Below are 22,820 nucleotides of genomic sequence, written 5' to 3'. Positions count from 1 at the left end.
CCAGGCCGGTCAGTTACAAATAGTACTCGCGAACGAAAAGCGTTGCTATTTAGAATCTGTGGCGAAATTCACAAAACCTTTCGTTCATATAACGTTCACCCGCCGCCTTCTCTATTTGTATGTCCAGCTTCTCGATTGGTTGTCATTTGTCCTTAGGAACGGTCCTGGCGTAATAGGTCTTTGAGAAAACTGGCCCCTGTACGTGCAGTTCCCCACAGAAGTTCACGGATCACGGAATCGACAAGAAAAAAAAAAGGACCTCACCATCCCTGCAGCTTTCGAACTTAGTCTACTTTCTTAATCTCCAGGCGATGGTGTTATATAGGAACAACACGACTTTCTCTAAATTTATTCGGTACAGTCACAAAATGCTCGTAAATTGAACATCTTTCCAATCATGCGGTGGTACACTATAAGGCTTGGGGTTTCAACCAACAGTTGAAAAGCTTATAACGAGGTCATTTCAACGAATTCAATGTGAAAAGTTATTAAGGTGCCAGGTTGCTTTCTTTAAAAACAATACATTCTCGTACTGCGACAGAAGAATAATTTCCTGCTGCACACCGGATTGTGAACACGCGTTGAAATCGTGAAGGTGCCGTGAACGTTAACGCAAACAAAACCGAAGCCCGGCAGAGAGCACAAGGTCGACAGGGATATAAAGAGCTGACGGACATGGGAGTAATAAAGAGTTGTCCTGCCACTTCCTGTACTGAGCCACGAAATAAATGACAAGTGCGTGCTTTATACTGATGATAAGAGCTCTTGCGCGGCCGGTAATCTGGAATACGCACGTGGGTTGGATGGATGGCCAGGTGAGCGGAGGCGTAAATGTGAGCGGATGGATTGGTGGCGCCACCTGGAGACGCTGAGCTCCACCAGATGAAGACAGCTAATACTGCGGTACCAAGTGGTTCTTGTTTCGCTGCTGGTGTAAATTTTCAGCAGCGGCCGAATCATGAACACGCTGTCTTTTAACACGTCATTCTTCACAAGCAGTGACGTAGAACAGTTTCATTTACTGCAATACCAGCTCCTTTTTTGTATGGCTGAACTCTCTCGCACTAGGTGACGCAAGCAATCCGAACGCTGACGTTTACATCTCCACTAAGCTGGAGATTGGCCCAATCTATATGCCTACACCAGATTACGGGACACGCTAAAGCCAATACCTTACCGTTAGTGCGTCTCCACCAAACAAACATGTCAATTGCGGACTTAGGCACAACTTCCACAGCAGAAAGTCAAACCTGTCTTTTGAGGTTCCCAAACCCACCGAGGTTCCCATTCATGCGGCCCACCCAACGTAGCGCTACGGCGAATTCTCCGCTCCAGTAGTTTTCGGAGAAGAAAAAGCAATAGGGAAGAAATCCGTCCCTGCAATATTATGTATGTAAATGTGTGAATGGCTTATACATGATGAAACATAACTCGGAGTTCAAATATGGTGCTGCGAAGAATTCCGCGTCACATTGGAAATTATTTAGGATAGGTTGAGGCGCAGTCTTATTTGTCGTTCAGTGTGATCCAAGCATTTCTACTTGAGCTCAGAAATGGCTGATTTTTCCCGGGCCAAGCCTTGCGACGAAATATATCTTTTTTCTGAAGTTTATCATCAGACACATCTCAAAACAGATATCATACAGTGGAGGTACACTTCATATTTGGAGAAATGTCCGCTTTAAATTGTACTACTTTTTTATACTGAAGTGTCTACATGTTTTCAACTTCACTGCAAGAAAGAAGGTCTATTCATCTCCTGATTGTCACTGTGGCTAAATCATTGAGCATAAACGGCGTTTCTTCGTATACAACCCTAAACGCTATCCGGAAAAAAAAACGTGTCAGATTGCTCGAACTTTGACTGCGCTGGTGGTGATTCGCTTGAGCACTCCCAAGACGCACTCACCAACTCTGCAGTAGCATTGTCCGGAGATTTCCACGCATTAGTTGGCAGGGCTTTGCAATAGAAGCGATCCGGCATTGTCACTAAGCACGTGAGGAAAACCATGATGGTCACGTCGTTCCTGTAAAGCATGGCAGCGTGCTATGAGTGCGTGCCTTAGGTGGTCTTTCTGCAGCCGCGAAAAACTAGTCGCTCATCCTTTTTAGACCCCAGGGAGGGGGGTGAAGGCACAGAAGGCTGGTACGCTCACTACCAGGGTGTTCTCGGTATTGCCTTTGCGTCTTCCACTTCGCGCAGAACCTCGCCCCGTTAAACTTCACGGTGGCATTCATTTTACGATAGACGAAATAAAATTCCTGTGGCCGATCATGAGGTAGCGTTGGCAAGTGGTACACGGTGGGGGCCACTAGTGATATGTTAACAAATCCTACTGCGCGCACATCACCATCGACACGAACTTTCCTATACTTCTTTTTGTTCAGGCAGTTTCATTCCACAGGAGCGCAGTCTTTCGCACTTCTAGTGCCTGTTTTTGCCGACTTGCATAAGTTCAATGCGAATACAATTGCCAATTAAGACATGTAGAAAGAGAATAGTGGATTTAGGGCGTCCCCTTAAGCTTCAGGAATTTGCCTTTGTTAGAAAAACCTCACAGAAATATATATATATATATATATATATATATATATATATATATATATATATATATATATATATATATATATATATATATATATATAAGGGTATTATATATAATAATATAAATTTTTTTTCTCTACCTAATATGCCTGATTCAGAGTGCAGATGCACAGCTGCTGTGATATGGGGGGTTCCACCAAGCCTTCACCTATCTCTACAGGAAGCAACTTATAAAAAGTACAACGTACAAGATACGGTCTTAAGACCTACGTTGTTCGCCCGTCACCCCTCAGAAAATTCATTATAATTGTATTTTGCACCGTCATTACTAAATATATTTTTCGTCAACAACTTAACTAGCGTTAGCTGGGACCAGCGGTATACAACATGGAATCCATAAGTACGGTGAATGGTAGGTTTACTGATTTCCTTGCAGCAAAGCCTGTACATATATTCAGTATTTCAGACAATCCCCTTCAAGCATGTCCGCATCCTATGGCTATGCCATTTAGAGAGCGCACGTACAAATCTAGCATACACCAGGCGAAGACTGCGTGTTCTTTGCGACTGAGTTCATTGTTCGCATTTAGTTAGGCGGTAATATTCAAGAACTGCTGTCCTTATAAATTTCGCTTTATGTGAAGGCATTGAAAATAATTGGCAGAGGCCACATCTTATAAAAATGGGTGGTCAGGGGATTCGCAGAATTCTGGGCGCGCACAAATCTGATCCTGTTCAGAAGATGATCCAAGACGTTCACCTACGTGGTGCTGTACATGAATAGTTCTTTCAGCATCAGAAAAGGTAATCAGCATCGTCCTTATGCGCCACGTCTCTCACCAAAAGTCTCATAGAATGCGGTTACATGGACCGGCGGCAGCCCACGCTTAGCCTCTCTGAGTCTGGGTCTTACTACGCACAACACGACTCATCGCTCGCGACGATCCGCTCAGGAAAGGTGGTCCCACTATTCACCTTGTCGTTAAAACCCCCGCATTCCTCCATCCTTCCTTACTTCTCATCACGAGCGAAGTCGCGAGCCACCAACTATGCGCACAGTTTATACTAACCCATATTTTGCCTATAATTGCGTATACCACCCCATCCGGTAGTCCTGTGGCCTCCACCAATATTCCGACTGTCATTACTTGACAAATTATTGAAATTTTTTTTCGCCGGTGCATGACTTGATCAGCAAACCTGGCATGTTCTAGTATTTAACGCAGACCTGACCATTACGCAAGCGCTTGTACCACTTTTACATATACTTTTTTCATAAGACGCTGTGCTCACATACCTGGTGCAGCATGTTGTGATATTCCTTCAGCGCTCTCAGAAGCGTCATGCAGATGTTGAGGGGTCGTACGTTATCCCATTTCATCAATAAATGCAGTTATTGATGAAATAACATCTTACTTACATCTTACTGATTACTTCTTATTGCGTCTTTGCATGCACGGAGAAGCACATGGCTCGCTCACGATGATTGACGATTTCACCCTTCACCCAACAGACCGTCAAGCAGTAATATTACCCATAGTGACTTCGTCGGAAAACCTGGTATTTCATCTTCAACGCAGTCCTAACCATTACGTTAGTGCTTGTACCGCTTCTACATATACGTTTTTGGATAAGACGCTGTTGTCGCATATCTGGTGCAGCGTGTCGCGATATTCGTTTGGCGTTCAGGAAAGTTTCGTGCAGAAGTTCGCGGTCGTGCGTTGCTGCATTTCATCAATAACTGCACTACAACTTACTGGACCTTTGCACGTACGGACAAGCACATGGCTTCGCGAACGATGGTTGAGAATTTCAGGCTTCACCCAGCAAACCGTCATATAGTAATAACAACGAAACGACACGCCATCGAATCACAGGTAATACATATCTCTCTGTGCGTGCGTGTGTGTGTATGTGTGTATGTGTGTATGTGCGTGTGTGTATGTGTGTATGTGTGTATGTGCGTGTGTGTGTATGTGTGTAAGTATGTATGTGCGTGTGTGTGTATGTGTGTATGTGCGTGTGTAAGTGCGTGTGCGTGTGCGTGTATGCGTGTGCGTGTGCGTGTATGCGTGTATGCGTGTATGCGTGTATGTGTGCGTGTGCGTGTGCGTGTATGCGTGTATGCGTGTATGCGTGTATGTGTGCGTGTGCGTGTATGCGTGTGCGTGTGCGTGTATGCGTGTGCGTGTGTATGCGTGTATGTGTGCATGCGTGTATGTGTGTATGCGTGCGCGTGCGTGTGCGCGTGTATGCGTGTATGCGTGCGTGTGCGCGTGTATGCGTGTATGCGTGCGTGTGCGTGTGTGCGTGTATGCGTGTATGCGTGTATGCGTGTGTGCGTGTGTGCGTGTGTGCGTGTGTGCGTGTGTGCGTGTATGCGTGTGTGCGTGTGCGTGTATGCGTGTGCGTGTATGCGTGTGCGTGTATGCGTGTGCGTGTATGCGTGTGCGTGTATGCATGTGCGTGTATGCGTGTGCGTGTGTATGTGCGTGTGTATGTGCGTGTGCGTGTGCGCGTGTGCGTGTATGCGTGTGCGTGTATGCGTGTGCGTGTGCGTGTGCGTGTGCAGAGGTGCATAGGGACACCTCTTAACGGGTAGCGCCCTGACGCTGCATGCAACGATTTGCTACTACACCATAAATGGTTTCATTTTATGTTGGCGTTTGCCCCGAAATCGTCCGCGTACTTAGTTTCTTTTTTACGAACCAGAGATTTCCCGTTTTTAGGGTAAAGATACGCATAGGTAGGTATTTTACGTTATGGTCTGTAAGAAGACGAATTCTTCGCTAAGAAGCCTGAATGAAAGTATGACTATCATGAGGTTGACATAACTCGGCTTAGCGAAGCACTCATGCGACACTGCAAGCTTATATAAGGTTGCATTGCATGTTCGGATAATTACGGACCCCTTGTCATCGCAACAACATTTGTCACTGGTATATTAATATATGGGCCTAAATACATCATTTTTATTTGCTGGCGACGCACTCGCAAGGCTATCAGAAAAGACTGATCCACTAAGGCCTACACCATCATTGTAGTTTCTAAATTACAATGAAAATTACATTTTAGATGCAACGAAGCTGCCTATTAATTTGGCGAGAACATCCCATGAACTTCGTAGCGCTGGTTTCATCTTCCGTGCAATTCAAAATACATTTATAGCCCATACGGGACCTAAAATATGCCAGAACAACGCTCTACACATTTTGTAGTTTTTGCCCACATTTGCCGTTAAGTGACTTGTTTTTTCGACTCAGTCCATGAAACGATTTTGTTTTCCTTTTTTCGCACGGTATGCTTGTCATACAAAAATACCGGCTTCAAAACAGCGCCGTTTCGAAGCAGTATATGCTTTGTGCCGAAGGCCATATGTGCCACAACCAACCTTTCTCGCTACAGCTTCGATGAACTCAGAACGCGAGGGCTTCCTATCAGAGATTAGCGGAAATACGCCGACCGCTCGAAGAGCTATCTTTACTTCTGTAAATGTTTATACCGTTCGGGGCGTATCTCGTCCCCAAACAGTAATCGTCATGCGCTTCTGTTACATTTATTTCTTTCGAAGCTCTGCCTAATTTAGTTTCCTGCCAAAAACGCAGTGTCACGGTGATATGCACGCGTCTCTCGTTGTCCGCAAGCACTGGACACACAGCTGAAGGAATGAACGCAAGGCGCGCCAAAATGAATCACTATGATTGTTTCGCCAAGTGCTTAATATTCAAATTGAAGCGAACGCTCCGAAAGTGTCGGTATTTATACACCGAACTTTGACAAAGCCAGCGAAAAGGCGCAAAGCGATTGGTAAAATGGAATGCCTGCGTTCGAAATCGAGTGGCTTCAAAGCATTCTTTCTTTCTTTTCGAACAGGAATTGGCCCAGAGAATTTTTCCCCTCATCCTTTGGGGCATAGATGATTACGAAAATTCGTACTGAGAATAACGCCCTACGATGCTTACGGGGTGTTCTGCTCCACATGATCTTGAAGAAAATGAGGGTTCTTGGTGCTATATCGGTAATATCCGAAACCGAGGATAATGTGCGACGATACTCCCCAGTCCGAGACTCCGATGAGCGACTTAAATTTCTGTAAAAGAAAAAAAAGCACATGATTGGTGTGTATTCGGTAAAGCGTAAATAATGATATGAGCAAATTTAGTAATTATTAAGGCATGGAGGTCACAGAAAAAAAATGGCAGACTTTGAGCAGTGGACCGAAATTTGCAGCATAAAGGGTTCGTACCTCGACTCAATGTAAGGCCTGTTGAACGAATTAACAGTGAAAGCGCTCAAGAAAATGGACATGGTATAAACATTTACGACGCTTTGGGTTCCATAAAGAGGCCTTGTTTACTAAGAATTTTCGTGCCTCAGTTCTCGTTATTGTTCTCATTTACTGCTTGTTCACAGTTCAACGTGCCTTCTCCCGACCAGACTAGTTGTCGACGAATCATCGATTAAATCTCTCGCTGGACACTTATTTTGAGGGAGAAATTTCGAACAGAATAGTACATTAAGCGCAACGCAGTGTAAAAGTTTACAGAAACCTAGTGAAAGAGAAGTGCTGCTAAGGGCAATCTCCTACAAGAATTACTATATATTATTATTTCTTTTGATTTCCTTTACGAAGCCGGTTATGTTTTATACATTATTGCTGCTGATTCCTGTCTCTTACGTGACTCACTCTACCTATTAGGACCAGTTTAGTATTTCACGTTTTAAACAGTTTAGATTACTAACATACCTAACATACACATTCACATACACATACAGTCACATTTCTTTATAAGAACCCTAACAGAAGTACAAAATGCGTCCAAGTAATAAACATTCTCTATACTTTCTCTCTATGGGGAGTTGTATGGGTCAAGATATCGCTGAAATTTAGTAAACTGCAGTCCCCGGAGAACTAGCCGCAATAGAAGAGCAATGAAAAGCACATTTTGTAAAACTATTACACGAAACTGCTGTTATAAAGGACGTTTTCTAGCCACATTTTATTTATTGTGCACTGACTTATGCGCGTTCTAGCTGATGAATAGGTAGTAAACTTTGTTCGGTAATTATTGTATGGATGATTACGGCAGCAATTGTATCGATTTATTCTTTTGTCGATGAGGCTCCCTAGGCTAACAAATATGTAGCAATATAGCAATAAATGCGAGAGAAATGTGCCTTACGTCCCACCTCTTCCAGCTCCCGGACGTAGGATTTAGACCGGGTTAACTTCACGGCAAAGATTTATCCAGGATCTCACTCGACACACGTCCTCTCCTTTAGAGGAGTGGTGTACAACTGATGGCCACGTATATTTCACGCCTGAGCTGATTTCCACACACACTTTACTGTACTTTGGCAGTTCTAATGCTAAGACATTTCTATGATATGAAGCGATTGTTGCAGATATACTGACGTACGAGCACGTACGTCCTGATGATTAAAACATTTCCTTTGATGTTAAGTGGGGCCCAGTACTTTTCCACTGTACATAAAACCCGCAGCCTGCATACATTTACACTGGTGCACTTCATTCAGAATGTTATGGAAAATAGCCCTTTATAGGGGGGGGGGGGGGGGAGGGCTGCAACAGCACATTATGTTTTCTAGAGATTGGTAGTATGGCGCACTTTAAATCACGCCTGTAGCTGACAATAGGCGGACGTCGTTCAAACTAACAGTTGACATGCCATGTGTCTGCAAATGCAAAAGAAAGAAGTGCAAGTGCGCATCTTACTAAAGTGTTAATAGAATACAACGATAGAAACCATCGTATGTAATAAAATAAACTTTTACTGACGCTCCGGCATATGTTTCAGGAACAATCTTCTGCGCCTACTTTTGAGGATTTGGGAACTGGGAAAGATGGAGGTGGGAAATGTTGCCTGACCATAACTTCCAACAACATGGCTGATCATTTGTAAGTGCGCCCGCATTGTAGCATGAGCAGGGCAGAATTTTCAGTCGAAATAAAACAAACCCGGAATGTGAAAGATCTATCAGAGACGTGAAACCTGTTCAAGCAGCTATATGAGTGGTACTGAAAATCCTGGAGCAGATATTCTTTTTGAAACTTTATTTCTGTAGTTTTACTTGCCGTAATCACCAGGTCACTATGAGATGCATATTATAGATTGCATATTATACATGGGAAATAGATATATTGTATAAAGCACGTTTGAGAAAAGACCCATGAAAAACAGGAATACACAAAGCGCTGACGGCCAAGCAAACTTAAATATAGGCGAAACATGTATTACGCATACACCATAGGGCATGCGCAGGTGCAGAAGGGCTACACAAAGAAATCAAACGAACATGAGGTCCTGTGACAAGACAAAGTACAGAAGTAACATGGTCAAATCCAGGTAAAAAAAGCTCCTGCGAATATATTAGCGGTAGCCCTGAAATATTTTAAAAGAATTTTTTTATGACATGATCGCCCGTTTTATTGGTCACCCATAGTCTTGAGTTTTCTCGATGGGCCCATACCTCTTTGCGTATGTATATATGCGACACCTGCTAGTAAGCTTTGATGGAAGTGAACAATTCGTACCATATCGTTTTTTTTTTTTGTGCGTGGTTTCAACTGCGCGCTGCCTATCATCGATCACACAATACAGCTTGCCGGCTGTATTGTTCAAGTTCAGCAAGCACTTGAAGTTTACTTTCCCATACTGGTGTAGTATAGGTCTCTCATAACGACTTGGACATTGAATAAATCAAACTAGAAGCGCCAGCTGCCAGACGAGCTACCACATTCCACGATGCTCCACGACGCATTCTTTCCCATTAGATGCGCTGCGCCTGTACTGGGCTGATATTTGTGGAAATGGACTGGAGCAGAGTACACCGTTTGGCTGATAGAGAACATTGTTAATGTACAGTTCAAAAATGCTGCGTAGCTAGTTCTTTCAAAAGAAAAAGAAAGAAAGACCCACTTATTCTTGGCAGCTAACTGCTTTGAAAAGAAGCAGCTGTTTAGAACATCCGACAAGTGTTCGGTTGGGTTACTTATAAAGAAATTTGAGTAGAATAAATTGCCTCACATATCAAAGTATGTTTAGTGCATAGGCACCTTCCTTATAACACTGTTTCGATTGTACATTTCTTGAAACCTACTAAAGATAAAATGAGTCAGTAGGAAATTTTTACGAAGCAAACTCAAAATTGCATCACAGCTTCCAGCAGCGAAAAAACAACTTAACGCCTATTCTTGCACCATGGAAGCGCCCTGAAACCATATGATGTGCACCACTTTACCTTGGTTATAGCCCCCAAATCCGCTGAATACTCCGTGACCTCGCGGACATTGCCGTAGATGTTCAGAATGCCATAATGCTTGATATTATGTGCTCGAATCTCCTGGAGGCTTTGCATTACATTGTCCGTCAACTGGTCGTGCTTGATGTACCTGCAAGAACACCCAAAGCATTTGTCTATTCAAGTCTACGTTTACCGCTGGAACGTTCCGATATTTACAACAGCGCCAGTGATCATGCACCACAATCCGCCCTCATCTCTAGCGATCTATTGGGCGTCGGCGCCCAAGTGTGTGGATATATCGCAGGCTTCTGCTGCCTTATAAAGTTAATTAAGAAAGCTTGTGGTGAACGCTGCTCCATCAGCTACTTTCAGCTCTCATAAGGGGCGCTTTACTCAGAGAATATCGCGTGCTCAGAGCACATGCATTCGGATTTTACAGCGGAGATTTTACGCGCTAAGCTCTGGCGGTTTGTGTGCTTAAGCGAAAAAAATGGCGGCCACCCCAGAGCTAATATAGCTAGGGTATAAAACAAACGCCCATCACCCGGTATGCTCCAGCTGCGAAGAATCGCGGGAAGTGTCAAAACGCATTGTGATAATAATATCGTAAGCAAAAAGTAAAACCGGAGTAGATACTCTTTAGTACCGATTATGATTTGACGCCAAAACTCTATAGGCAAACCACGTAACGTTATCTCAGTTCTATTGCACCCGTCCAATGGCTAGACCGCATGGGGTGATAACTGTCGAAGAACAGCACGCCTACGAAGAATACTGTCAGGAACAGAAGCGGGAACGGCAGGCGGCGCGTAATACGGATAATGATCGTGCCGAAAACGCCAAGCTTATGCAACTTTGCTTGCATTAACCCTACACACTCCACTTCCATTGTAATTGTGGGTGATTTCAACATAGACGTGTCTCGGCCAAGCGGAAAGGAGTTCGTGGCGTTTCTCTTGGAGAGGAACGGCATTTAATGCTACACAAACGTCAGTGTGCCTACGACTCGTCATGGGTCGTGTATAGCCTTCATATTAGCCAAGAACCTTCCACAGTGAACCTTTCCACCACATTACCACATGGCCACTGGCTGTACATCCCGGTGATCATAAGCGATAGTCACCTTAGTGACCAAAAATGAAATCCAAGAAAGCAAACAAAAGAAAGGTAAAATAAAAGAAAAACGTTCAGGATGCAATTTAATCAAACAACAAAAAATCTGGTAAATCTAAATTCGTTGCCAAATGTATCTGTTATTTTCAATCAACACATCATCATCAGCATTTTTGTCACCAAATTATACGGGTCCGCTCACCATCCTCTTTCACAGGGTGGAACGGGTTTGATTTATTTTTTAAAAAGATTGCATACATTCTTATTTTTATAGTTGAAGCCGATATTAACATCTGGCAGCTTTCGCGTAAAAATTAAGTTGTTGCAACGAACAGCAGCCACAATTATCGACACCAAGAAAACAAGAATGAAAGATTCCGCCCTGCACTTCTGAATAATACCAGATCTTATGTCTTGAAAATCCTGGCATGAAGGCTAGCTGTTTATTTTTTTATGCTCATTGGTAACGCTATGATTGCAACAGCAATAGTTCATTTGATCTCTTTATTACGACACACACGTGCTAGCAATCCTTTCAGGCCGATTTTGTAGAATAAAGGCGCTTCTGGTTTGTTATGCGTAGAATAGAGGGTTGAATTTAGCTTTGAGAAACAGTTTGAACGCTAAAAATCTTTTGGGAGAGTAGCGCGCAAATTAGTAAACTAACTTGTCCAAACCGTGTAAACTGACTAGGCCAATAAGTACCTTTGATACTGTTATACGGCTTTTTTTTTTTTTTGAACAAGCGCATGATTTTCATTTCTCGGGGTGCCTCCTGCGCCATTTTCGGTGAGGATTTTACGGGCACAAGCCTTGTTTCCACGACCTTTCTTAGTGCGACTAGCTCTAGGATACGTGGCGTATTTTCCGGTTTCTGTCCTTGCCTCAGTGCTTTACCCATTTTCGCGCAAGCTTGCGTCACTGTGTAGATGGGCTCAAAGCCATAGGTTAGAAAAGCGTCGGTCACCGGGTGTGTGACACCGGATATGCACCGCTCTTCGAGGAAACTCCTGCTGCAAGCAAACGTGGGTTATGGGCGTGCGCCCATCATGAGTGAACAATTTTTTTTTTTCGTAAACTGAAATCAGTGCGTGTGCGCCACTGGGTATACACTGCTTTTGGATGACAAAAAAAAAACTTGCTTGGAAATTTCTATTGAACTGGAAGATATGAAACCCACGTTATGTTTATGCAAACAATCTTGTCGTTATACCGACGCATGCGCCAGGCATGGACTTCTCAGTACCGTTGCTACATGGCGCTGTTTGTACAGAGATAGCGACAGAGGGCGTTGACTGCATGCTCGCCTCATATATGACGTGTTTCCGGGGTAGGAAAACGGTACGTGTGTCATTTGACTGGTTCTGTCACGACAGCATTTAAGTGTCGGCATGTACTGTGAGATTCGTTCCGCCAATAGAGGTAAAGCGGCAATATGCAGACAGTCTTTCTTCGCCCTATCTATTGTTACAATGCCGCTTGGTAATCCGTAGGGGACAATTCAATGTATTAATAACACTCAGCTGGAGCAGCGCGCATCACCACTACGAAACGGGAACGTTCTATTCGAAGACCGTAGACTGAAGTGACCATTGCTGTTGCTCAAAGGAGCTGTGGGTGCTGTCACGCCACGCAACCAAGACGCACGACAGACCTCGCAAAACGAATTCGCTCGTTTGTTGCCCTCTCTACTGCTCCCACAAATGGTGGCCAGCTTATTACTTATACGCAGTTGGGAAATAAAAGGTGACTTATATTTATTTATCCTCTGTGCCACAAATATGAGTCCCTAACAAGCACGCAGTTTGTCCGTCAAGCCGAAAATCTCTATGCTTTGTGTTGGGGAGTTAGAGCACGTACTTTATATATTGCTGGACAACGTAAGGGGGGCTGCGTCTTGAACGCAGCTTGATCCGCGGTCACAGGAATCGACGCATCTCGCGGTCTTTCAGGACAGGTGCATATTTTGTATGCTTGAAAACATGATATGTAGATCGACAATTATTCAGCACCTAAAATGTTTCCCGAAATTTCCGCGGCAGATAGATTTTAACATATGCATGACAGATGCTCATCATACCTTGCTGGCGAAGCAGCGCACAGACACGGACACAGTGAAGACAAACAGGAAAAGACGACACTCGCTGCACTCGCAACTATTTTATTTCTGAACACATACTTCCTATTTATATACCTGCGCACCCTCAGGCGTCAAAGAAAATCAAGGACAAGATTAAAGGAATTTTTTAAAAATCAGGTAATGACCCGCGCATACTCGGGCGTCAAAGATGGCCCCTATCTATCATGGTGTGCAATCCTATCGTAATTTGTTGCAACCCTAGCAACCATTTTTTTTAAACTATTTTTTTTTGTTCTTTCTAGTGTACTTCCAAAAAGGCAACCTCACCATGGCTTAGATGTACAGATGGCTGACTGATACAACCCTCTCCCCTCTTGTGAATATGAAAGGCTTCGATTACTTCCCTGGTTAGCTGATCCTTATGGTGTGATAAAACTGTGGTATCATTGTAAAGCGGCCAGCACCCATGTTGTGAGCAGTGCCCCTAAATGTGGGAATGAATGTTTCCCCCCAGTGACCTTTTGTGCTCCAAAAGTCTCGTGTTTACACACCGACCCGTTTGGCCGATGTATACTTTTCCACACGATATGGGCAAACAGTAGACTACAGATGACCTGCACTCGACAAGTTTTTCTTTATGCTTGACTTTGCACTTACGACCATTTACTTTTACTTTTGTTGAAACTCTACGATCCAGTCCGGCACATATTTTTTCGAGTTTGTTAGGCGCTGAAAAAAACTACTCGTAGACCATATCTGCCACCTACTTTTTTTAAGTTATGCACAATTTTGTGTGCATATGGAAGTGACACAATTTTCTTGCTGTCAATCTCTTTTCTGTTGCGCTCTTTCTGATAGCTATTGCCCACATAACGAATCAACTTATAAGCTGATGTACAGAGTACATATTTGTCATATCCTGCATTCTTTAGTCTGATAACCTGTTGGCTGAAAGTTTCTTTTATTTTTTCCAGGCAACACTTAGTTAAGGCCGCCCTCAGGCACGAGAAAGCTATGCCACTTCTTACAATTTTAGAGTGTCCCGAATTATAGCTAAGCAAGGGTTTTTCCGATCGTGGATTGTATGACCAGCACACGTGGTCCGGTGTGGAAGTTAACGCCAACTCTAAAAATTGTAGCTTGCCATTCTTCGGCAACTCAATAGTGAAAGCCAGTCCTTAACTGTTGTCCTTGAACACTTTTAAGACTTCATTCACTCTTACATCCAGAACACCATGTTCGACTATAACCAAAAAATGGTCCACAAAGCGGAACACTTTTACCGCTAGGTCTTTAAGGTTTGCATCTATCGCTTTGTCTATGCTACCTAAAAAAATTGTACCAAGTACCGGGGCTACTTTTGAGCCTATACATATACCGGACTTTTGTCATGGTGAGGTAGCCTTTTTGGAAGTACACTAAAAAGAAGAAAAAAAAAATAGTTTTTAAAAAATGGTTGTTAGGGTTGCAACAAGTTACGATAGGATTGCACACCATGATAGAGAGGTGCCATATCTTTGACGCCCGAGTATGCGCGGGTCTTTTCCTCATTTTTAAAAAATGCCTTTAATCTTTTCCTTGATTTTCTTTGACGCCTGAGGGTGCGCAGGTATATAAATAGGAAGTATGTGTTCTGAAATAAAATAGTTGCGAGTACAGCGAGTGTCGTCTTTTCCTGTTTGTCTTCACTGTGTCCGTGTCTGTGCGCTGCTTCACCAGCAAGGTATGATGATCCCTCACCAACTAGCCCAACTTTCCACTTTACTGAATAACATATGCATATCCCTTTTTTCTTCTAACCAGCACGCTTCTATCGATTGGGCTGCTTATTTGCTTTAGAAGTTTATTTGCCACGAAACAGGACAACGCGGTAATCTAGTTCTGTGTTGCGCAAGTTTAGTTCTATGACGTCAGCTTGGATACACTCACCGTGCGTCGAACGATATCCCACCACTCGTCTTCGAGTACCGGTTTTGACAGAGGTTGTGGAACGTGATGTAACTCTCTGGATAAACAAGAGACGTCAATGTGCCGTTTAGTATTACCAAGTGAGAGAAGATGAGGATGTCACAGATGCCGTCATCCGGGTACGTAAACGGCTGCGTCGCCGTTTCGCTGACCGAGCACATCAGGGGCGGGGGCGGCGCTGCGTTGACGTCAGAATGTTTAAGTGTGACGTCATTTGTAGAAAAGGGTTCTGTTTTAAGTTCGTGAAAATAATTTAACTAGAAGGTATACAACGTCGATAACAAATCGTAGCGCGAGAGTGGGTATTTTGGTCAATTGATACTAGTGTAAGCTTCTTTTTGGTTTGATTGTTTCTCAATCAGTGAAAACTTTATTTTATGTGCCCCTGAGCAACAAAATACCTAAAAGTAAGAACCTATTCCCTCAGGCGATTACGGCAATTGAATGAAATTGTAGAACAACTAATAAATGTGTCAGGACCAGCTTTTGATTCTCCAGACTTCTCATTCGACATTTGTTATGGTGTAAAATAAACACTACCAGATTATTTCACAGCCACTTTAGCGCCACGCTAAGTATTAGGCAACATGCTTAAAGGGCCCCTCACCCGCTCTGGCCATTTTGAGCTGACACGCGCCGAGCATACATTGCGTGATAATGATCGCGTTTGCAAAGTATTGCATCGCAATGCGCCGCGGAATGATCTGAAATTTCAAACCGAACGCCGTTTTTCCATCTCCACGCGGCCGCCGCGCTCCAAGCCGGAAAATGAGGTACTCGTGTCCTTGCGCCTACGTACTCAAGTCCGCATTGTGACGTCCTCTTGGTGACATGTCACTTCGACAATTATTCAAGGCACCATCCATTATTTATGTGACCTGTTGCTTGAATTGACGAATTGAAGTTTAGAGAAATAATAAAGCACACATACAGAATGTTTACGTGGTTTTTGCTTTAGTTCACACTTAAGGAAGAGAGATGTACTTCCGCTTGGTCTGCTTGTTCCCACGGTCGTGCGGTCATGTGCTCAGGCACCGATACTATGCACTTTTCTACCGTGTTCCAGCGCGTGATCATGTCTGCGATCCGCGTGTTCTGCCTAAGTATTCGTGTAGCAGTGAATTATACCGCTAGTCATGTGTCCTTGGGCATAGCGCGCAAGATCGTGCGCTGCACGAACGGGACCACAGCTCGCGCGCAACGCCGCCAACGGGAATGGGCATCGCCTAAAAAAAAGCGAGGAGAAAAAAAAAAAGAAGTGAAGGCGAGGCCGTGATATGTGTCACGCTATCCTCGAGGTCCCGCATGGGAGAACGCAGGGTAGGAATTTCGCTCGCGAAGGACAGACGGAGCGAGTGGAGAGGGAATCTCGCTATACAGTGGAGCCCGCCTGTTGAAAACATGGGTTCGTGGCAAGGCTATTAATGAGCCGACATGAAAAATTTTCTGGCAGAACACCCCCCTGCAGGACACGTAACAACTTCCAGCGTATTATCAAAATTTGCTATGGGGTCTGGTGAGGGGCTCATTAAAGATTTAGAAACAAAATCGGCAAGACCTTACAACGACAGTCGCCGCTCACTTTTGCATCGAATCAGTACATCGGCAAGACGTTTTATTGCGATAGCTATTACATGGACACAAGAGCCATATTCTTGCCGTCGGCGTGGCCGTGATTTCCCGCATAAAGTCCAAGGGCGATAACACTGCCGCTGTGTGTGGTACGCTGTATGTCAGAGGGAAAGCACGCGAAGGAAGAAAGCGGAGAGCAAAAGCGGCCACCTTCCGTCGCGCGAATGGCCGTGGGCGGATGGCAGGCAGGGAACGGGGACGTCGTTGTGCGTCGGCAGGAACAGCGCATTTCGCGGCTGGTCGCAAGGGTAGCTGACGAACGTGGCTCAATCTCGCCCGCCACAAATGGAGAAAAGCGGGGAGGCAGCGCGGAAGGGCAGCGTTCGACTGCGTCACAGGTGCGTACTTTGCATGGCCGCGCGTGGTCGCGCGCGTTTATCTTGAAAGCGATCTGCAGACGGCTCATACCTTTCTACCACGCTGTGTTCTCGCCACTCTTCCGTTGAAGCGATAGACCGAACGAGGGTCAGTTCGGTCACTGCTGCTGCCGCGCTTGCTCACACCAGCGTTTTTACAACAAAAGACCGCGCCCATCGAGTGTGATCTGTCCATGTTTGCTTGTGCGCGCTGACACCACGCTTGTTAATTCAGTTATTAAGCGAATGTTTCCAAGTTGATGCGGCCGATGAAACTAATATCCTTACTTCGCATAGCTGTCTGATAATTTCCTGTCGCAATCGGTGCTTCCACGTTCAGGCGAAACTGCGACTTCTTTCCCCTGTCGAAAGGAGTTTCGTATCAATTGTGCACTACACTGGTACTCTTCTCTCGCACTTCCCTAAGAAAGCTCGCTGCCGTCAAGCGTCCCTCTTGCGAAGCCTGCGCGTGGCATCCGAAATACGTACATGATGCCCCGGTGCAGAGAAATGCTGATAAACGCATCATGCAGTGACCGGGATCCACCGCCGATGTGCCACGGCGTCTTCGCGGTAGCTGCCGTGAACGGGAGAGATAATTTCTTGAACCTTGCGGCCTCCTTGAGGACAGAGACCCCAGCTGCTGCTGAGACCATAGCCGCGGCTCTAGTAACAAAGTACCAATACAGGCAGGGCAGGGAAGTTCACGTCCTTATCGACTCGTAACATGCCTGTCCCAACTTTACCGACGGACGAGCACAGCTGCTGGTGGCTATGACCCTAGGCACGTGGCTTTAAGGATCCCATGGAATCACGTGGACGCCAGGCTACGCGCGACTGGAGGGGAACGAAAGAGAGAACGCCTTAGCTCGTGCGCTAACCGATTCAGCGGGGCCAAACCAATCGCCCGCTCAATCCCCTCCGTTAAGCTTTGTTCCCCTGCCATGCAATTACGGTCAACGCCTCAAGATGCAGCGGCTCAGCTGCAGGATTTATGCTCCTCGTCACAAAAAGCTCAGCACTGATGAACAGTAGCTCTTATCCAAATAAATACATTCCCAAATCTACAAAGGTACAGGAAAATGTACCCACTAATACTGTATATCGTGGCATCTGCCTCTGGCGTGGCGAAACACGTCCTACACTCCTCGTCATCTCGTAGGGCTTAGGGGAAAACCTCAATACTTAAAGACACGCAGCCCGTCATTTGAGGGGTGGGAGGGCCAGCAGACAGGCGCTATCCTGGCTGGCCGAAAAGCGATTATACAGCAATTTGTCGAACAGCCATGGCCAGTGTAGTATTGGAATGAGGACACCACCCACTAAAGCTCAAAAGCAACAACCTCCTTGGTTGGAATAAATGTTTTGTCCCTCTAGCTCCCTATCGCATGCGCCTTTATGCACTCACTGCGCTACCTGCAGGGGTTGCCGAGAAGGCTGGCCAAATGACGGAAAAGATCGTTTAATTTCTGCGATGCTGTCCCGACTCCAATCTTCAACAGGAACAATGGGTATGTGCTCTTCCTTAGTTAACCTCGTTCAAAACAACGCTTTAGCGAGCTGCGCTATTAATGGCGCTCTTCTGTTTATGTCGCGCCCTTTAATAAACGTCTCGTTAACTTGGGCCAGTCCGTATATTCTATTGGGCGTGCGGCAAGCGAGGGAACTATTCTCAGTGTTCGCTGGCAATGGCGCGCTACGCTTCTCATCTAAGACGCAACGCGCACACTTCTCGGCAGCGCCACTAGATGGCGCAGAGTGTCCACAAAGAAGCGCGAGATAAATGCGTGGCGTGCCAGTACGTGCTCAGAGCTGAGAAGCGCGGATTGCGGCAACCGCATACTGGAGCAAATACTTTCATGATGTATTGTTGCGCTGCAGCGAAAACCCGGACCACATTACAATGAAACGTGAAGGGATTCGTCCAGTGAGACCCGTAGCTAACGCACACCTTCCAGAAGGGGACGGAAGCATGTACCGGTCAGCAGTCGAGATAACCAAAGGACCTTTATTGAATTACTAAAAAAAGCATGGAAGTTATTGATGTGATTGGATCCGTCACAGCATATGTAGGGGTATGTAGCGCAATACTATGTGCCACAACCGTCCGGTCGCAAATGATGACGACGACACGCCCAGCACGCTGACGGTGCGCGAGTAGTGCAATCGGTGGAACCAGGCTTCTGCCTGATTGAGCGGGCTCGGCCAAAATATTTGTGGGCGCCAGCAGCTGTCTGCTTTTTCTTCACCCACAATTTGGTGACCCAGATTTCGCGTCATCGCTCGCAGCTCCGGGTGCCTCAGCCGCTTCACTGGGCCTGCCGCCACAAGGAGCTCGAGCGCCGCTTTCTCCGCACTCCGCCCCTAGTCAGCCATGGCCCCGTATTCTTCCGGTCAAGTACTGCCGTCAACGCTACTACTCCGCGATTCCGTGGTCCCCGTCTTTGCTCGGGCTCGTCGCCTCGCACCGGATCGTCAAGCTGTCGCCACAAGGGGAGTTTGAACCTATGCTTGGCCTTGGCTTCATTCATCCCTCCTCCAGTCATTGTGCCTCGCCACTCCATATGATGGCGAAGAACGCCGGTTACTGGCGCCCCTGTGTGATTACCATGCTCTCAAAAAGGCCACTGCCCTGGGCCGCAACCCAATACGTCACATTCAGGAGTTTACGTCGGCACTGCATAGCTGCTCCACTTTTAGCAAGGTTGACCTGGTGAAAGCCTACCACCAGATACCCATGGAACCCACACATATTCTTAAGAACACCATTTTAACGCTCTTCGGCCTGCTTGAATAACTGCACATGCATTTCAGTCTTCGCAATGCGGCGCAGACGATTGAGTGTGTCATCGACCAGGTATTAAGTTGCTTGGCGTGCGGCTTTCCCTATCTTGACGGGATCCTCCTCCACAGCACCACCGCCGAAGCTTACAATCTCCATCTACGTCAAGTACTCGCAAGGCTTAGCTAAGTTGGGCTTGTCGTTAACGGTCAGAAGAGCGATTTTGGTGTTACGGAGTTGGATTTCCCCGGCAATTGCGTCAACGCACATGGCATTCGTCCACTCCCGGCTCACGTGACAGCCATCCGTGAGTTTCCTCAGATACATACCACCAGACAACTGCGCAAATTTCTTGGCATCGCCAACTATTACCATCGCTTCTTGCTTCGTTGCACCAATGTACAATGCAGCCTCTACACGACCTTCTCTCAGGCTTCAAGACACCGAATACTCCCGTACCCTGGAACGACACCGCTGACCACGTGTTTAGAGGCGTCAAAGAAGCTTTTCCCGGCGCGAGGCTCCTCATTCACTTCAAGTGCGACGGCTCAACATCTGTTATCGTTGGCGCATCGAGTGTTGTTGTCAGTGCAGTCATGCAGCAGTTTGTTGTTGGTGCTTGCCACCTCATCGCCTTCTTTTCCAAGAAGATTGCGCCACCTCAGTGCCGCTACAACACATTCGGACGAGAGCTTCTCGCCAGCTATTTGGCTGTGAAGGACTTTCGACATTTTCTCGAGGGTTGCTCCTTTCATGTCCTTCCCTGCCATAAACCGCTGTCTTCCGCGCTAGCGTCCTGCAGCACCTTCTATGATCCTCGCAAAATAACACAGCTCGCCTACATTTCTAAATTCACCAGCATGAGCGGAAAATCCAACGCCGTTGCCGACGCTCTTCCTGGCGCCGCCATTCATGCAACGGGCCATGGCCGACCAGTGATCCACTTCACGGTCATGGCTACCGCGCAGAGTGTCGATGCCGAGCTTTAGCTGCTTCGCACGAGCGGTACCTCTCTGGTGTTTGAAGATATCTTCCTCCTTCCCTGTGACGTGCCCTTCGTTTGTGATACTTTCACTGCATGTACTCGTCCTTACGTGCCTCGGCCACAGCGCTGGAGCGTCTTTGATAACTATATTGTATCGCTCATCCTGGCATTCGCGCAATACAATGACTCGTCACTTTTCGTTATGTGTGGCCCAGTATCAATATCCACGTTCGTGGGTGGTCACGCACGTGCCTCATCTGCCAGCAGTCTAAAGCGCATCACCACGCTGCTACTCCTCGTGGCACATTCCCGTCCCCGGACGCTCGCTTAAGACATCAGCACGTCGATATTGTTGACCCACTTCCTGCCTGCGGTAACCATAGCTCCCTGTTAACCTGCATTAACAGGTTCACCAGATGGCCTGAAGTGATGCCCCTCCTTGACATAACGGTGGAGTAAATAGCTCAAGGAATCATCACACTCTGGATTAGCTGCTGTGGTGCCCCTTCCACCATTACGACTGACCGTGGTCGTCAATTCGACTCAGCCTTGTACGCAAATGGATCTATCTTGGCTACTCAGTGTCGACCACATCAAGACTATATCTTACCACCTGATGTCCAATGGTTTCATCGAAAGTTTTCACCGCCAACTGAAAGTTTGACTCATGACTTCGGCTTTTTCTTTATGATGCATCGAGCGCGTTACTTCCGTTATGGTTGGCACCTGCACCGCTGTTTGGAGTGACTCTTTCACAAGCGCCGCCCTGCTTAAGCTTAGTGCCACTTTACGGGTCCCTGGTGAAGTCTTCGACGACTCGCCCGCCGCAGTTCCTGCAGTTTCCGACTACACCTACAGTCTTCGCAGCGCTATGCGTGCTGCCTACCCCCCCTCCCCGAAAATATTGTTCGTCCCGGCATTATACGTCAAGCCTGAACTTGGAACTGCACCCATGTCATTGTGCGCGGGGACACTGTGTGTCCTCCCTTACGGCCCCCGTAGAAGGGTCCGTTCAAACTACTTAAGCGCGCCCCTAAAAAATTTCTGTTTCTCACCATCGGTACAAAGATAGGGTCTCCGCAGACCGTCTCAAGCCAGCCTAGTTGGATCCTGACGCGTCTTCTGCTGTCACATTCCCTCCCGACCAGGCGAGTCGTACTAGCCGCGTGCGTTTCGCGCCACCACCATCCGCGCTTCGCCATTCGTCCAGCTCACAGCTTCCTCGCTAGCGGACTACTACGTGACGACACGTCCAACACGCTGACGCTGCGCAAGCAGTGGAATCGGCGGAAACAAGCTTATGCCTGACTGAGCGCGCTCGGCTAAGATATAATTTGTGGGCCCCAGGCACTAGCGGCTGTCTGGTTTTTGCTAACCCACAGGTACAATGTAGATAGAGAATACTGACTAGAAAAAAATGCTAAGGCCATGTATAAAATATGCTGGAATTAAAAGCATGCATAGCATACCTAATTATTTCAAGCAGGTTAGCTGACCATATTTGATCGCCCTGTTTTATAGTTAAGGCGGATAAATCGTCATTACGATCATTATCAAGGCACTGAAAAGGAGTCCCGCTGCAGTGCAGGCCTCATACTTTACTGGTTTAAGCTATAGCAATACGTTGTGTCGCGATATTGATTCGATCTAAAATGAATTACTGTCGACAGTCATCGGAACATGGGTTCTGCCGAAGTTACGTTTCTAGATGTCATATAATTTTCGAAGAGAAATAACAAACCTTCCATAATAGGTTCTGTCAAAAATGAATAACATTAGCGTCCCGTGACTTTATGAAGCAAAAACCATGTGAAACGTATTTACTCCCTTTTCTGACCGTGGCGTGCTCCGTCTTCATCGAGACCATTTTAAGCCGAACAAATGAGAGTGGTTCATTGGCACTGATCACCCTTTTATTCTTTATTTAGACAGTTTCCCCTCGTATTTGCCCAAGGCGTTATGCATCAGCTAACAGAGTTTATAAAATGCGTGATCATTCAGGCTACCCACGTTCTCGTAGTCAATTTCATTGAGCTACAGGTTTTACGAAAAATAGAATTAGCACCCACAGATATACACATTTACTAATGAAT

The 22,820-nt window shown here is 46.1% G+C and overlaps 1 protein-coding gene across 1 annotated transcript in view; it reads right to left on the bottom strand.

Moving 5' to 3' along the window:
• Window positions 1–20,117, bottom strand: part of LOC129385649 (uncharacterized) — a 44,213-nt gene extending 24,096 nt beyond the window's left edge. The window contains exons 1-5 of the mRNA XM_055072513.2: window positions 20,072–20,117; window positions 14,934–15,150; window positions 9,809–9,959; window positions 6,508–6,635; window positions 1,910–2,027 (exon numbers count right to left, since the gene is read on the bottom strand). Coding sequence (XP_054928488.2) covers window positions 1,910–2,027; window positions 6,508–6,635; window positions 9,809–9,959; window positions 14,934–15,150; window positions 20,072–20,117 — 660 coding nt within the window. The remainder of the gene's footprint in view (window positions 1–1,909; window positions 2,028–6,507; window positions 6,636–9,808; window positions 9,960–14,933; window positions 15,151–20,071) is intronic.
• Window positions 20,118–22,820: the final 2,703 nt, after the last annotated feature.

The sequence above is a fragment of the Dermacentor andersoni genome, chromosome 7, assembly GCF_023375885.2.
Source record: "Dermacentor andersoni chromosome 7, qqDerAnde1_hic_scaffold, whole genome shotgun sequence".
NCBI lineage: Eukaryota > Metazoa > Arthropoda > Arachnida > Ixodida > Ixodidae > Dermacentor > Dermacentor andersoni.
This window is presented reverse-complemented; position numbering and strand designations above follow the sequence as displayed.